The sequence below is a fragment of the Carassius gibelio genome, chromosome A2 (assembly GCF_023724105.1).
Source record: "Carassius gibelio isolate Cgi1373 ecotype wild population from Czech Republic chromosome A2, carGib1.2-hapl.c, whole genome shotgun sequence".
In the NCBI taxonomy this organism is placed as follows: Eukaryota; Metazoa; Chordata; class Actinopteri; order Cypriniformes; family Cyprinidae; genus Carassius; species Carassius gibelio.
Genome location: NC_068372.1, coordinates 7,067,036 through 7,084,561, shown reverse-complemented (window position 1 = coordinate 7,084,561; position 17,526 = coordinate 7,067,036). Strand labels below are relative to the sequence as shown.

General features: G+C 37.9%; 1 protein-coding gene across 2 annotated transcripts in view; it reads left to right on the top strand.

Moving 5' to 3' along the window:
* Positions 1–17,526, top strand: part of LOC128025481 (low-density lipoprotein receptor-related protein 8-like) — an 81,534-nt gene that overhangs the window by 48,382 nt on the left and 15,626 nt on the right. For both annotated transcript variants that reach the window (XM_052611895.1, XM_052611884.1), the window contains exons 5-10: positions 2,653–3,045; positions 7,538–7,660; positions 8,095–8,217; positions 11,389–11,508; positions 15,759–15,884; positions 16,438–16,609. In XM_052611895.1, coding sequence (XP_052467855.1) covers positions 2,653–3,045; positions 7,538–7,660; positions 8,095–8,217; positions 11,389–11,508; positions 15,759–15,884; positions 16,438–16,609 — 1,057 coding nt within the window. The remainder of the gene's footprint in view (positions 1–2,652; positions 3,046–7,537; positions 7,661–8,094; positions 8,218–11,388; positions 11,509–15,758; positions 15,885–16,437; positions 16,610–17,526) is intronic.

Below are 17,526 nucleotides of genomic sequence, written 5' to 3'. Positions count from 1 at the left end.
TTAATAGCTTCTCATTTAAGGGGTCATATGACGTTGCTAAAAATAACATTATATTGAATATTTGGTGTAATGCAATATGTTTAAGTGATTTAAGGTTAAAAAAAAACATATGTTCCTTACACATTGCGCTGCGTATCTTGCTGCTTAAACATAAAACCATGTCTGCATTTGTAATTAGAGAAGCGACAAACAACAAGTGCTACTCAACACTAATCAAATCTTGCGTTAGTTGGAATTGCCCCACTTTATAGAAACAAACATCGTATTGTAGCCTACTCTCCCAGTAAACAGTCCTCGTCCTTCGTAAAATGCGATGCACACATCTGAATATTTGGGTCGAACTGTTCTGGAAGTTTTTTAAATACAACCTAACCACTGATTTCTAGTTGAGTCGTCTTGTGGAAGGCCAAATAAAGTAGTTTCACTTTCACAACGAAACACAGCGTCTCCACGACATGACTGCGGCGGCGGCGGCGACAGAGAGAATAAAAGTTACGCCATCTTTCTTTGTGTGAACATTTGGGCGGTGTTATGTAAATCTTCCCACTTTGTGAAGTAGACATGTGGAGGGGTGTTAGAATGATTATTTTAGCTAGGCGTGGTTGACTCTTGAATATCTCTTTGGATTTGAGACTTTGGTCTTTGCAATTTTACAGATCTTCATTATTCACCAAGAGCTTATAACAGTCCAAAGGGAAAGAAAAAAATGGCATTATATGAACCCTTAAAAGGCAGAGTAGGTGGTTTAGTTGGTGATTAGGTGGTTTTTCACTGATATAGTGAAGCTTTTTAACTTCTAACTGCAGGGAGCGTGGGACCTTATGCTTTCAAAGCTAGCTTGAAATCAGCAACCCAACATTTAATGAGACGTGCTCGATATTCAGGGTTTCACAGGATTGCTCTCTGTTTCTGTTACCCCTCTTACACCAAGCGGCTAACTTTTTCTGAGCCCCTGTGCTTTACTTCGCCGCCCTCTCTCACTTCAGCTGCTATCTGTCTGCACCACAAACACAGGAGAAATGCCTGCTTATGAAAACCTCTTTAAACCTGTTAGAAACCAAAAATGTGGCAGAGATGATAGTAACATCTTACAGTACAAATGGAGTAAATCATTTCACCAAATAAAATATAAAATACACATTCCTCTAACATAAGTTAGCTTCACTAACTCAATATTTTAGTTCACTCGTAATCTTTCATGTTTATAGTTTAGAATTTATATATTATACTACCAAATATGTGACCATGGACCACAAAACCAGTCTTAAGGGTCAATTTCTCAATGAGATTTACTAAATAAGAGATTTTTCTGAATAACCAAGCTTTCATTTGTATGTTTTGTTAGGATAGGACAATATTTGGCTAAGATACAACTATTTGAATATCTGGAAAATGAGGGTGCTAAAATTTTCTAAATACTGAGAAAATCACCTTTAAATTTGTCCAAATGAATTCTTAGCAATGCATATTACTCAGGAAAACTTAGGTTTTGATATATTTATAGTAGGAAATTTACAAAATATCTTAATGGAACATGATCTTTACTTAATTCCCTAATGATTTTTGGCATTAAAAAAAAATCAATAATTTTGACACATACAATGTTTTTTATTTTTTTTATTTTATTATTATTTTGGCTATTGCTAAAAATATACCCCAGCGACTTTTTATACAGTTTTTTTGGTCCAGGTTCACATATAATACTGATTAATTTTTTTTAATCCTAAAGTCCAAGGTCCCAAAAATACAGCTAACATGTTTTTTTTGTTTGTTTTTTTTTTATAATTTTTATATATTTTTAAAATGTAATTAATTTCAAATGATAAAGCTGAATTTTCAGCATCATTACTTCAATCTTCAGTGTCACATGATTGTTCAGAAATAATTCCAATATGATTTGCTGCTCAAAAAACATTTCTTATTATTTTTAATGAAGAAAACAGTTGCTCTGCCTTATCTTTTTTTTTTTTGGAAAATTAAACTTTTTTCAGAAAGTTCAAAAGAATAGCATTTATTTTAAATAAAAATCTGTAACCATTGTAACATAATAAATGCCTTTATAGTCGTTTTGGTAAATGTAATGCAGAGATACCCAACTAGGGCCCATGGCTGGCCCTTGATGACCTATGATATGCCCACCATGCCATATCTCAAACACACACACAAAGGAAAAACAAAAATGATTGAAGCTTGTGTATTATTAGTAGTATTATTAAAAGGACATTAATTGAATTAAAAATAATGTCATTTTTAAATATTAACACACTTTTGGCCCACAGCACTTAAAACGAGTTTGTTTTTGGCCTATCGAATTAAATATTTTGGTCACCTGTTATTCATTAGTTTAAAAAAAGACTAGTACCTAATTAATACATGTATAAGTTTGTTTTTGTTGTTTTTTTTGTAACCATTCCTATATTGTGCAATATATTATTAATAATCTATAACATTTCACTTTCAAAACATTTTAAATGATATGGATGTTGAATTCAAAATCACCTTTCTGTTAAAATCTTGATAAAATATATATTATTTGCACACTCTGAAAGAGCTACCACTATGCAGGAAGTTTGGCTTATTGTTACACATCATTCAGACAATCTCATCTCTAATTGGCCATTTCTTGATCAGGTCTGTGTTTTTTATCCTCAGATGCCAGGTCCTGCTCAGCGGGGGAGTTCCAGTGTCGTAACCGTAAATGTTTAGCACCGGTCTACGTGTGTGACGGCGATGATGACTGTGGAGATGGCAGCGATGAGGAGAAGTGCTCTCCACCAACCTGTGGGCCGCACGAGTTTCGCTGTAACAGCTCCGAGTGTGTGCCACAGCCCTGGACCTGTGACGGCGACCCTGACTGCGCTGATGGCTCAGATGAATGGGCGGGGCGATGTGGGGGCAGGTCTGGACGTCCGGCCCCGCCCCCTACCCGGAGACTGCAGTGCAGTGCCGGAGAATTTCATTGCGGCAGTGGAGAGTGTGTGAAACTGGCCTGGAGGTGCGACAGGGACCCTGACTGCAAAGACAAGTCAGATGAGGCGGACTGCCGTGAGTGTGCACTTACTTCATATATACTTCCCATTACTTGAGTCCTTGGATCTCACTGTACAACTTTGACCCCAATTTGATAATAACTACTTTATATTAAAAATAGTAACACTTTATTTTAAGGACCAGTTCTCACTATTAACATGGTAATAAGAAATTACTTATAGTGAAAATTGGATACCAAAAAAGTATTTGGAAAATATAGTTTTTTTTTTTTTTTTTTTTTTTGCAATAACTATAAATTATAAAGCTAGAAATGATTTAAGGAACACATTTTATGAGTTCAAGCTTTCCCTGGGAATCCAACACATGACCTTGACATTGCTAGCGCCATGCTCTATGTAGGGGTGCTCCGATCATGATCGGCCGATCGTTAATGCACATTTCGTCAGTAAAGTCGGTTCTCTAATCAGCGGTTAATTCCATCAGGTGCGTGATTTCACATTAGAGCAGCTGTTACTACACAGAGCCGTTGTTAATAGAGAAGATGCGCAAATCCACTTCATTGTCAGCGTTTTTTGGTGCATCTTCTCAGTTAACAACGGCTCTGTGTAGTAACAGCTGCTGTATGTGAAATCACGCACCTGATGGAATTAACCGCTGATTAGAGAACCGGCTTTACTGACGAGATGCGCATAACGATCGGCCGATCGTGATCGGAGCACCCCTAGCTCTATGTTCACAAGATGTGAAGAAAATCAAGACCACTGAGAAAATGAAATGAAATAAAAATTTCAGGGGCCCAAACGGGCAAGTAACAGCAGGCCTGAAACTCCATTGTCCAACACAATATTCAAAGACGTGAACTGCTGCCTTTAACTCTGTATGTGGCTTGGAGGTCTCATTCAAAAAGCTAGCTATCCGCATATTGAAACATCGCGCCGGATGATAGTTTCAGAATCAAACAATGCATATCGAATTGCTTGTGTGTTTTCTATTCAGCTTTTTTGAGCTGGCAGACACGCCAGAAACCTAGTGCGAAAAAGTGAAAAATTCACCCAACTTCCACTTTAAAGCACTTGTTTTATTTCACTGTTATCTAAAATGGTGGTGTCGTAACAGTCTTCTTTATTAGAATACAAGGTGACATGGGTCAAAAACTAAATTGAAAAATTTGAACCTCTGGCCCGACGGACTGACTGTGTGTAGGACGTTCTATTTCAAGATTCAAGATTCAAGATTTTTATTCATCAAAATTCACGATTATATAGAGAATGTTATTTCATAACAATAGCATTTAAGAGGATGTGTAAGAATGTGGATTGGTTTTGTAACATGCTTGTGTGTATTTTCTTGTGTGTGTTGCATCAGCCCTCCGTTTGTCTCTTTGTAGATTGCATGGTTCATCTTTCTTTCTCTTGTTGGCTGCTGCATTGATGCGCACAAAGCAAACACTCCCAGGGATTGTGCATGAAGGTGCTCAGCATCTCCACCTCATTTGTGGAAATATCTTTGCAGGATTCTCAGCAGGAGTTCTCATTGTGAGGACCATACGACCTCAACAATGTTTCTGAAGGGCACACCGCTCTCATATTCGCTCTCGTATGCTCCGATGGGAATTCAATTCCCTTAGTTACTGTCAGGTTTTGCCAGAGATGGAAGGCGACGGTTCACAGCAGATACTTTTTTTCTGACTGCCTGCCATTCATTATCTATTCCACCCACACAAAGACAATTCATATTATTGAAGCCATTATTGCCACGTGACTCAAGGCATTTGGTGTGGAGACACTCTTTAATTTAGTTTGACAGTGATGGCAGCACACACACCATTGTTGTGTTACGTCATAGAACAATTATAGGTTTTTCATGCACTTTTGCAGTATGTTTTGATAAGTGTTTGTGTACTCATGTAGAGTACAGGGTTTTTTCTGATCTTGCAGTGCACTTATTATATAGAAAGCCCTCCTGGACCATCCTGGGGTTAAATGGGCTGTTCAACGGCGGAGCGCTGATGCTCATTAATGTAGAGAAAACACCATTTATCTCTGTGCCGCATCATAATGAAAAAAAAAGACTTAGAATTAAGCTACAGTGGAAGCATGTATCCTTCACTGCCTGATATGACAGTTTGTGTAAAGAAATTTTAATTATTGATATTGTAGGGATAGGAAATTATGTCATTGCTCTCATTGTTCTAAACCCATAAGACTTTCTTTCATCTTCGAAAAACAAATAAGGATATTTTTTGACAGATTTTTGTTCCTTCAGTAAAATTCCATGCACTCAAAACATCATTGCTTCAGAAAGTTCATACAGACATAGTAAACATAAAACATATGAATCAAGCAGTACCCTATTTGATGTGCTCTATGCATGTCCATTTATCAATGTTTATATGTGAATAAAAGCCTTAATTAAATCTGTTCATCATATAAAATTATCACAGAGTCTGTGCAGTAGTGATTTTTTGGAGTCCGAGTCAGCGCAGTAGTGATTCTTTTGGAGCCAGAGTCTCCACAGTAGTGATTCATTTGGAGCCAGATTCTCCGATGAAGCGATTCATTTGGAGCCCAAGTCTGCGCAGTAGTGATTCTTTTGGAGCCCGAGTCTGTGCAGTAGTGATTCATTTGGAGCACGAGTCTCCACAGTAGCAATATTTTTGGGGCCAGAGTCTCCACAGTAGTGATTCATTTGGAGCTTGAGTCTCTGCAGTAGTGATTCATTTGGAGCCTTATCTGGCCATTATGACTTTATTCTCAGAATTATATGATACATACTCGTAATTATGACTTTTTTTCCTCAGAATTGGAATTACAATTCTCAGAAATTAAGTGATATAAAGTCAGAATTGTGGGATATAAAAAACTTGCAATTGCAAGAAATAAAGTCAGAATTGCGAGATAAAAAGTCGCAATTACCTTTTCTTTTTTATTCAGTGGCGGTAACGTTTTTTATTATTATTATTATTATTATTCTGTAGCCATTTTAAAATTGCAGATATATATTGACCACACACGGTCACACGTTTCCACTTCTATTGCATGGTATACCTCTTACCGCCCAACCCTAGTTACAATATTGCACAAGGTGGTTTGTTTCGATTTTGCAATTTCATTTCAACTACATCAGCAATGACTTTGATGCGCACCAGAAATCAGTTTTGTCAAAATGCTGTCACATCCTCTTAAAATCTCTAGGACACACCCTTTTCTGGAAGCTGGGAAAATTCAGATCTCACATCACTGCTGTCATACTCATTCCCCAGACGCTTCTGACAAAATGGAGCTGCCACAAGGTGTTTGTTATCCAGCATAGCAGACTAAGAAGAGCGGCTTTGGTAAACAACAAGATCCCAGGAGTATAAAGCGACCTTAAGATCTTGAGAGTCATGGGAGAAAGACAAGTGCTCAGGAGAGGGCCTGATTTTAATTATGATGCATTCTTGTACTTAACTTCTGTTGGCAAGATAAGCTCACTGGGTTTTGTTTTAAACCTGCTGCCTCTTTCCTCATTCCCACCATCAGGTAACATCCAGGTCAATTATGATGTCACTTTGCCCAGACCAGAGGGAAAACGGGTGAGCAGAGTGGCACGTGCGTTACTAGGCAACCGTCAGGTGTATGTCCTTGAGCATCTTAAAGCCCTTGAAATAGAGGGAGTATACAGTACATCCACCACAGACTGCTCCATAATCACATTAATCCCTCGTTCTTATGCAGCATTTCAGGAGGTTTTTCTTTGAACTTCATAATGGCCAATATTGTTCATGTTCTCAGATGTGTTTGTGTAATTAAGCTGCAGTTATTCAAAAGCAGCTTTCCAGAAACACCCAATAAAGAGGAACATTTTAGTGTTAGATCACATTTGTGTGACTTTACAAGTACCACGCAAACTTTGAGATCAGGTTACAGCAAGCACGGAATGCTCATTTACTGTGCGTGTGTGTGCATGCGTGTGTGTGTGTGTTTTGTGATGTTGTGAGTTCCCTGATTGTCCTGAAGAGTTAAACTGTCTGCTGTTCTTTAGGAAAATCCTCCAGGTCCCTCAAATGTCTTGGTTATCTATCTTTTCACACAGAGGACAACTAAGGGACTCATATGCTATTACAAAACTATTACAGCTGTAAAAAAAAAAATGCAAAAAAAAAAAAAAATGTAACTGTCGCTACAGAGGGAAACACAATGCATTAAGTGCCAAGGTATTCATTTGTCTAATTTTGTTTAAATATTCAATTCTTTCAGAAGCAGACCATCTTTCATAATAAAGAGAATACACACATATTATAGAAACCTGCAAAAAAAAAAAAAAAAAACTATTGTCATTTATTCGGAAAATAACAATGTGGATATAAAATGGGTAATTTTTTTTTACCTTTTTTAATGAATTACACGCAACAACAATAAAGACAAGATAAGTATTCCTAAGGGTGTTTACCAATTATGAAGCTCCGATGCATGTTCCCTACAGATAAAATATCATGAAGGTCTGTTTGGGGTCTGTGTGTCAGTGTTTGGCTGATGTCTGTGTCTGATGTTTGGCTCATCTGCAGCTCTGCTCACATGCCGGCCTGATGAGTTCCAGTGTGGAGACGGATCCTGCATTCATGGCATCAAACAGTGCAACAAAATACATGACTGCTTCGACAAAAGCGACGAGGCTGGCTGTGTCAATGGTACGTCCTGGCGTGTGTGTGCATGTGTGGGAACTTCTTTGCACTCATCTTTTGTGGTGCTTATTCAGCAGGGTGAAATGAGATTGGTTCCGGCCTTTAATACGACACCCTTCAAAGTTTAATGAGTGCAGACCTGTCTGTCCATAGCAGAAGCATGTCCTATTGTTTCTAACCAGTAATAAACTTTCATGTGTCGAAATAAATTGGCCAATCCTTTTGAAAGTGGCTTTTATATGGAAGACGTACAGAGGCTTTACCTAAACGGTCCACGTCTGCTAAAACACCAGTCTGTATCTGTGCACAAAAGACCTCTGAATATTTGTGCTAATGTGGGAGGAAACAAAGCTAAACTTAAAAATAAAACAAAAAAAACTTAAATCAGCTGCCATCTGCTCTGTAAGCATCATCATCTTTTTTTCCCTCTCATGCTTTAGCCACAAAGTGTGAAGGACCTCTGAAGTTCCTCTGCAGGAATGGGGAATGCATAGACGGGAGCAAGGTGTGTGACAACGTGAAGGACTGCAAGGATCGCTCAGATGAACCCAAGAAAGAGTGCAGTAAGAAAACTATTTGTTGACATACTGGAAGAGTAGAGAGATGCAAACGGAATGTGGATAGTTTAGTTCAGATTATTTGGTCTTTAAATAATTTGTTTAGAAATCTAGAGTTTACATTGAAATCTTTGACTTTTGATTGCACATCTAAGACATTTTAAGTTCTCTTCTGAGAATATTCTGAAATTAAAAAAGTATAAAGTGCATGTGCGAAAAGTGGAATGGGTAACTTAAAAAAAACACACACACAGCCACTAATCTTATCCTTTAAAATTCATATTTAATAATCCAAATCCATATCTGAGTATTTTTCCCTTAAAAAAAAAATTTGTATTCCTGTTTTAAAATGACTTGAATGCAACTCATTAAAAATATGTTAGTAATTAAATAAAATGAGTCCCCGCCTCCACTCAATCACATTAGCTCAGACCTGTTCCACTTTCAATCTATAAATGATATACAATGGAAAGTGGCAATATTACATACATGGTTATCACTGTCATTCATTGCAATTTCGTGAGTTAATCCATGAGTGAATTTATTCAGATGTAATCACTATAATCTCACAAAGCTCCTTTATAATCAATGAAGCTCTAAACTGCTCAATGAATTTCTTGTTTACATTGTGGCAACACTTTGTTATAAATGAGAGCATTCATGAATGTGCACTGAGATGAATTTAAATGTCCATGGCATTCAAGACATCAACAGAAATGTCTGTGATTCACTACAATGCTCAATGCTTCAAAAATGCATTATAAATATAAACCTGTGACCAGATATGAAAAGCCCTGCCCCACACATTGATGGGATTGGTTACATGTTTGTGATGGCAGGAAACAGTGACAGTGGTTTTATTATTGTTTCTCATTTCTATTAAATGCTGAACATGGTCCACAAAAATGATGGAAATTAGAAGTTATTTCTGTGCATGTTGCCAAATGCACGTTGTAAACGACACACAGAAATTGACTTCATGTGGAGCAACATTTAGTGCTCCTCACAAAGTCTAAAAACCACTGTCTGTAAGAACCAGTTGAAACATTAAGAGATCTTCTGCTAAATCTCATTTATTATTGCTCAAACTTAAGGCCCTTTCACACAGATGTGTCAGTTAACTGTGTCTGACATGAAAACTACCGTATAGCGAATAACACATATACAAAAGTTCCAATATGTTTTATTTATTTAGCTTTTAGTGCACATAAATATGATGTTGTTTGCAACTTTGGCAACGTCTGCCCCGAGATTGTGTTGACAACAGCGCCTCTTCTGCACAAATCAGTTCTACTATGAGAGAAATCGGCGAACACAACAATTTCACAGCTTGCTGCATCCTGTATGAAAGGGCCTTTAGTGTTAGGGATTTGAAACCAGACATGAATGATAAATCAAATCATGCTGCTTACTGAGGAGAGGTGAATTAATATTTGTGTGTGTTGGACTTTTGACTTAGTCCAGTAAGAAATCACCTAAAATCACATTTTTAGCGACTACATAGCAACATGCTAAAAATGCCAAATCAAATAGGTTTCGTAGGAAGTTGCTAAGGCACCACTGAAAGTGCACCGTAATTTATATGGCAGAGAAAACAAGATTTTATTTTTATTCTTTCTTACTTTCATATATCCCATGACTATCTGGGGCAGAGCTGACGGATCGCCATCTTCTCAGACAATCCATTAGCGTCAAATAGGAATAAAGACCTGCAGTGGTTGTTCTAGAGGCCTAAGTGTGTGTGTGTGTGTGTGTGTGTGTGTGTGTGCGTGCGCGTTTCCTCACCAAACCTGCATCCTTATCCTCTTCCCTCAAATGCCACATTCACTCACGTGGCGTAAAGATCACCGTCTCCAGAGAAAGTGCTCATAACTCCATCTTAATGCCCTCAGTGTCTTCTCCTTTAATCCTACATCCTCTGACATATGGCTGGCTCTGAGCGACGCGGCTCTGCCCCAAATTGTTAGCTTCCATGGATTTTGTCAGGATGCCAGCACCTACTAATGAATGCAGAGGGCTGGAGAGAACACCTGGTCCACAAATGCTACCTTGTGAGAAAGCGCCGAAGAAAGAGAAAGCACATTGTTGCTCGTTTCTGGCCCACACAGCCATCTCCATTTTGCCTCATTAAATTGTTTTCTGCAGAATGCTCAATATGTCTTGCTGCTCTCTCAAGCTTACAGACACAATATGTTCCTTGGATTCAACTGCAAACAATGTAACGTTAATTTCAACACGCTGAGTCACAAGATGGTTCAGTGCCTGAAAGTTTTAACTTTGTCTCGAAGCTTTCTCTATAATCTCACACACACTCGCATGTGTTTTTAAAACAGACCCTAGGGAATGTAAATGAGGCCTGAAGATGGTAATTGTGTTGGTTTGTTATTGCTCAATTATAGACAGCCTCTCTCACTCACGTAGATGAAGAATTTAATTTTTCTTTGCCAGATGAAGGAAAAAGCTCATGGCTCATGTTTTCCAGTACAAGGCAGCGACAACAATATTAAACATGGAGCAAATAGAAGTGAAATGTAGTTTAAATTTATATAAAGAGTTTTTTTTTTCCTCTCTTAAGTGGGACTTGAGTAACTTTTTGTATGTAATTAGTAAGTATTTTTAGTAAACATTTAAATGTATTTAAAATATATTTAATATCATTGTTTTTATCTTAGCTTTTATTTATTATCATGTATGTTGTGTGATTAAATATATTTGTAATGTAATTCTATGTGCAATGTAATTCTTTCAAAATATATTAATTTCAATTGTAATATTGAATAAAGCACTACAGTTAAAATTACATTAATAAAACATGATTATTTCATATGTACTTTTAAAAGTGCACTCAAGTCATGAAAGATTACTTGTTTAAATGGCATTTTATTTTGATCAGTTTTAAAAAAAAGTCACTTGGGATAAAAGTGTCTGCTAAATGACTGAATGTAAATGTAAACATAAGTGCATATTCAATACAGTTAAATGCACTTTTATTTATTTTTTATTTTACAAGGGCTAAGCTGTTTTGCTTTAATACGAGGGAAACCTGCTTTTGTCAACATCAATTGTGCAGTAAATTGATATTTCTATTGTCAAAAAACATCACTTATTTCCAGATTTATGGAGGGCACTGTACCGTTCAAAATCTACATTTTAAACCATCTCTTCTCTATTTTGTAGGTTTGAATGAATGTTTGCTTAACAATGGAGGCTGCTCACACACCTGTGTGGATCGTCCCATTGGATACGAGTGCCAGTGTCCTGCTGGCTATAAGCTCCTGGACAAGAGGACGTGTGGAGGTCAGGCCTGGGACAATGATGAGATGCTTTTGACAGTAGTAATGTAAAGCTGATTTAAATGATTTTTATACTGTGTAAGAACATAGGCCTTCAGCATGCAGGCACTGTGTTCTGATCATGTACTAAACAGCTGAATCAAAACACATGGATAACACAAGGTACAAATGACTTAAAGGTTAAACTAAGATCTCACAGTAATACTGTCTTGGTTACGTATGATAACCCTCGTTCCCTGAAGAAGGGAACAGAGAGGTCACGTCTGTGACAGACTAATTGGGATATCTCTTCGATAGAAATCTACTTTGAGTGTAAACTAAACGAGCCAATGCACATTGACATGCAGTTATTGCATCCAGCTGAACACAATTTGAATATAAGAAGGCAGCAGGTGCAAAGCATACCGGGTTTTCGCTGAGGAGCCGAGCCCGTGACCCGGCCGTTCACTGGTGGTACAGCAGCCGTAGCGACGGTACCTGACGTCTCCGTTCCCTCCTTCAAGGAACGAGGGTTACCATATGTAACCGAGACAGATGTCACGAATGGATGCTGCCCCTTCCAGTGCCCTGTGCGAGCTGCCTGAACCACTTTGTGGTGTAGGCCTGGGCTTGCAACAAGTACTTCCATTCACCATTGTCGAAGCACTACCCACTCAGTGAGATTGGATAACACTCCTGAAGGTGGTCTCAGGAGCAAATGCACATATGAACATCCATTTAGGTGCAGTAGGACCGCGATCTCCGCTCGCAAGACAGGAGCATCGGCTTCCTTAACTGTTGTGAAGTGGATGTCGCTGAGCTAGTGGGGACCAGTGGCGTAGCGTCTGGGTATGTGGGGAACTTTTTGTTGAAACGGGGGTATGAATAGAGCCCTGCACGGGTCCAGACCTTGTCCAACAGCTTTCCCAAATTCTTGCTCCGAGTCCAACTGGAGCCTGTGTCTTTTTTTTCTCTCTTGCCCATACACAGCTGCTTTTGCAGCCATTACAATATTTCTTCAATAGTTTTGGTTTTTAATGGTGGTCATATTTCTTTTCATTTCTTTATTAAATTAATTGGTAACACTTTAGAATAAGGTTCCATTAGTTAATGTTAGTTAACTAGTTTCGTTAACATGAACTAAGCAAGAACAATCCTTCTACAGCATTTATAATTCTTAGTTCATGTTAATTTCAACATTTACTAATGCATTATTTAAATCAAAAGTTGTGCTTGTTAACATTAGTTAATGCACTGTGAATTACCATGAACTAACAATGAATAACTGTATTTTCATTAACTAACATTAACGACGATGAATAAATACAGTAATAAATGTATTATTCATTGTTTGTTCATGTTAATTAATACATTAACTAACATTAACTAATGGAACCTTATTCTAAAGTGTTACCAATTAATTTAGAAATAAGTTTGGAACATTTTATGTTTGTTAAATTCAAGTTTTTTTCTAAAAGGAACGACTAGGCGGCCAGATGCAAAAAGCGGGATGAGCATATGTTTGATCGATTTAGACTTCTTCTCAAATCAACACAGCTTGGCTAAAATAAAATCTATGGATAGAAAATATAATAAATTAACTTAGATAAACATGCGCTATTAGGAACATATCTGATCGTTTGTGCCGAAAGTGGAAGCAGAAGCACGCTTGAGGCACCAGTGTGATCTCTCTCTCTCTCTCTTTCACTCTCTCTCTCTCTCTCTCTCTCTCTCTCTTAATAATAGTGGTTACTAAAAAATATGCTGTCATTTTTGCTAATAAAGGTAAGAGTATACATCATTTGGAACTGCAAAGTGTCTACTTTTATTTGTGTGCACTCGCAATATCAACAAAACGTACAGAAACGTTTGTAAAAAAAATATATAGACATGATAAACATATCTATAAAATGCTTTGAATGACTAGGCTACTTTAAAATGAAATAATTCAAATCAAAAACAAAAACTCATTCATAATGTAATCCGTTAAGAGGCATTTCTCTCTAAAGGCACGTAAAGTTGAGGAGGTGGCAAGTCAGGATTGTCAAATCCATCTTTGTGACACTGACTCAGAAAACACTAGTTTATTAACAAATGATTCAAATATCCATATCAAACTATTTTTATTATTTAAATTTTTACTTGTTTTGTTGTTGTTTGTTTATTTGTTTGTTTTGGCCAGTGTGCCAAAAGTTTGTTTGCATTCAAATATAGTCTATGGCAGCAATTTAGTTCCACGTAAAAAAAATAAAGAAATAAGATTAACATCATAATATTTTAGGAATATAGTAAAAAATTATGATGTTTTATTATTTTATATTGTGTGAAGTCAATGTGAAAATTCCACATATTCTCTGCCAAAAAAAAAGCATCCAACCTGTCATTCTTCATATTATAAACGTATATTTATTGACTTTTTAAACTTTGATTGATCGATGAGACATTTGTTTGTATTAAGTTAAACATGAATTCAAGTTTTCATGTTTATTTATTGCTGCAAATATTAAAGAGGAAAATATAATTTATTCATATGCCACTTCTGGCAAATTATCTCAATACAAATTAAAGAGCGTAAAAACACTTTTTTCTACATATTTTATCATAGAATTTAAGATAGGCTCACTGGTGCGATTATTGGTTGGCTGGCATGCTACAAATAATAAATGTACTTCAAAACGTTAAATATTATTTCCAAGAATTTATACCATAAATAAACAGCTTGTGATGCAGTCGTGGACATTGCACGACCCAGGGAACTCATGGTGACGTTAGTCGCGCAAGGTCAGTGGTGGTTCGGAGCGCTTTCAGAATAGCTGGATTGTGACCACCATTGTGCAGGTCCTTCAGTGCCTTAGCCTGGTGCATCTGCTGTAACGCCATAGGAGGAGGCGGCCTTGGGACACGGTCACATCGCTACTGACCGCTCCACAGGGGGGATCACCTATTACGCCTTCGACGTCGAGGGTGGTGAGGGAGGAGGAACCAGCAGGCCGGTTTCTGGCAGTAAAAGGTGCCATTTGTGACCTGGTGAGCTCCTCATGCACTTCATCACTGGGACGGGGCACTGAGAACCAGTGCGGGCCACCCCGAGAAACCAACTGTCCAGCCTAGAAGACTCGGGATGCTGTGGAGGTTTCCAATCGAGCCCTACCTTCTCTGTGGCCCGGGAAAGCATAGCTGTCGTCTCTGGATCCGATTCAGGTATTGCCATCGTCCTGAAGGTCGGCACTGTAGCTGAACCTTAGAGAGCTTTCCCTCCGATGCAGTGATCGACATCTGGTCATCAGGAGGGGCCCTGCTGAATACCGCGGTTTTTGAAGAGGGCCCAGCGCATTCCATGGGCTGCCCAACTGGATCGTAGGTGCTAGAGGAGCAGTGGGCCCATGAGGGTTGGTTCCCTGAGGGGTTTGCCACCACTGCGACACTCAAACAGCCCGTACTACTGCTGGAAGTAATTTCCATCTGGCAGCCGCCAGGACGAGCCTTAGATCACGGCAGAAGCAACAGAACTCCGCCCCCCTGGAGGTTGTGAAGCCTTGTATGCAGCTCTATTGGTCATCTTCCCTCACTGGAAACAAGAGTCATCCACAAAATCAAACTCAGCATGTTTAGTTGCGATTGTGAATATCACCCGGTGCCAGGCAACGCATGGGTGAAACGTCATCTTTATAAAAATGTTCCGTTGTCTTTATAAAGGCGCACCCGTGAAGCTCTTCTAGTGATGAGGGGAACTGGCCACTTGTAGCACAACAGGGGGGTAGTGCAGCCTGAAGTGCACAACCAACTAGACACAGAACGACAGCCGCTGAAGCACCGTACCGCCAACACCAGAAGCTTTCAAGAGCGCATTAAACTCATAACTCACTTGCAGACACTGGATGGAGCAGAACAAAGTTTTCCCTTGGATCCGAAGCGAAAAGCTGATATGCATTGCACCTGCTGCCTTCTTATACTAACATTGCAGCTGGATGCAATAATTGCATGCCAATGTGCATTGGCTCGTTTAGTTTACACTCTAAGTAGATTGGTCTATCGAAACGATATACCATTTTGTTGGTCACAGATGTGACGTCGAGAGTGACCAACTGAAAGGGAACTAAATTTAAATTAGGCATGTTTAGTTTAGTTTGGTTTTGATGTGCAAAATCTGCCCTTAAACAATAGCAAGTCATAACAGACAGTCTTTTCCTATGTACTGTACAATGTAGTCATGATATTCAGCCGTCTTGAGTGAGTGAACATGTCTGCAGCCACGTGTATCTGTTTACTCCACAGATATCGATGAGTGTGAGAACCCTGATGCCTGCAGTCAAATCTGCATTAATCTGAAAGGGGATTTCAAGTGTGAATGTCACCTGGGTTATGAGATGGACCCCGTAAGCAAAACTTGCAAAGCTGAGGGTAAGACATTCAAAAAACAGGTTTAGTATGATTTCTGACCTCAGCAGAGAATTGTGGTTTTTTTTTATCTTCATTATCATTACAATAAAGGTCATTTCCAGGTTGATTTATGCTAGTTAGTTGCTTGCAGAACTATATATATTATACAAACATTTCTCTCTCTCTCTCTCTCTCTCTCTCTCTCTCTCTCTCTCTCTCTCTCTCTCTCATGTATATTGTATGTATGCATATATATATATATATATATATATATATATATATATATATTTATATGTATATGTGTGTGTGTGTATTATGGTGCTTAAACATTAACTTAATTTTTTACGTACCCTAATGATTCTGAAAACATATTGGTCAATGATTCTTTGGTGCTTTTTATTATAATTGTTTTTTTTTCATAAATTATATTTTATTTAAAGCAATATTATATTTAAAAATAATAAAACACTTTTATGTGTATATACTGGTAATCCTGGACAGAAAGCTTTTCTTTGTTTCGAGATCGAGTCATCTCTGAACTGTCTGTGATCATTTGTCTTTGTGCTTGTTTTAGGCAAAAGCCCTTACCTGATGTTCACAAACAGGCACGAGATCAGACGCATTGACCTGGTGAAGAGGGACTACACACAGGTGGTTCCTACTCAGAAAAACGCAGTGGCCATTGATATCGACGTCGCTGCCAACCGAATGTACTGGTGTGACCGTTTTCAGCACAAAATATACAGGTGACCTCATCTTGACCTCTTGGATTATGCATTATGCTGTAAATATGGAAGCGGTTTGGCTGAGCACTTTAAGGGAAGCTGTGGCCATTACAATGAGAGCCAGGACTTACTGTCATTTAACAGCAAAGTGCTGCTTCACATGCTTCTGATGTGTTAATTATTTTAAACTCAGGAGATATGGCTCAATTTATTTACATATCCCTCTCTCACACACTCAGACCGTTACTCTCAAGATAACACTATCGCTAGTAAAATTAATTAAAATGAGATGCAGAGAGGCTGAAAAACAGCACCTATGAAAACTTTTAAATATTACTGAAACTGAGTATTCCATTTAGAAGTGATCATACTTATGTTTCTAGGGAATATCTACTGTATGTTATATACACACTACTGCTCAATTATTCGAGGTAAGTAATATTTTGTTTGTTTGTTTTTTTTTTTTGAAATAAGTATCTTATGCATTTATTTGATTATTGTAAAACATTATTACAATTTAAAATAACTTTTATATTTTAATATATTTTAAAATGTAATCCTGTGTTCCTGTGAACAAAGTTGAATTTTCAGCATCATTACTCCAGTTTTCAGCCTCACATCGTCCTTCTGAAATCATACTAAAATGCTGATTTGCTGCTCAAGAAATATTTCTGATTACAAATATTGAAAACAGTTTTGTTGCTTATTTGGAACAAAAACTCTGTATTACGTATGCCAGGCCAGTAGTTGGCACTGTCACCTTGTTATTAAACAGTACCTGTAGGGAAGTGACGACTATATGTTGTATATGATGCGTCTCCACTGTTGGTTGTAATATTGGTCAAGTAAATCCACACTTTGTATGAAGAAACGTTGGCAAACTCTTGAGCAGGAACAACAGCACCATGTACTCCGTCATTGTTGTGTATGTTTGTTCA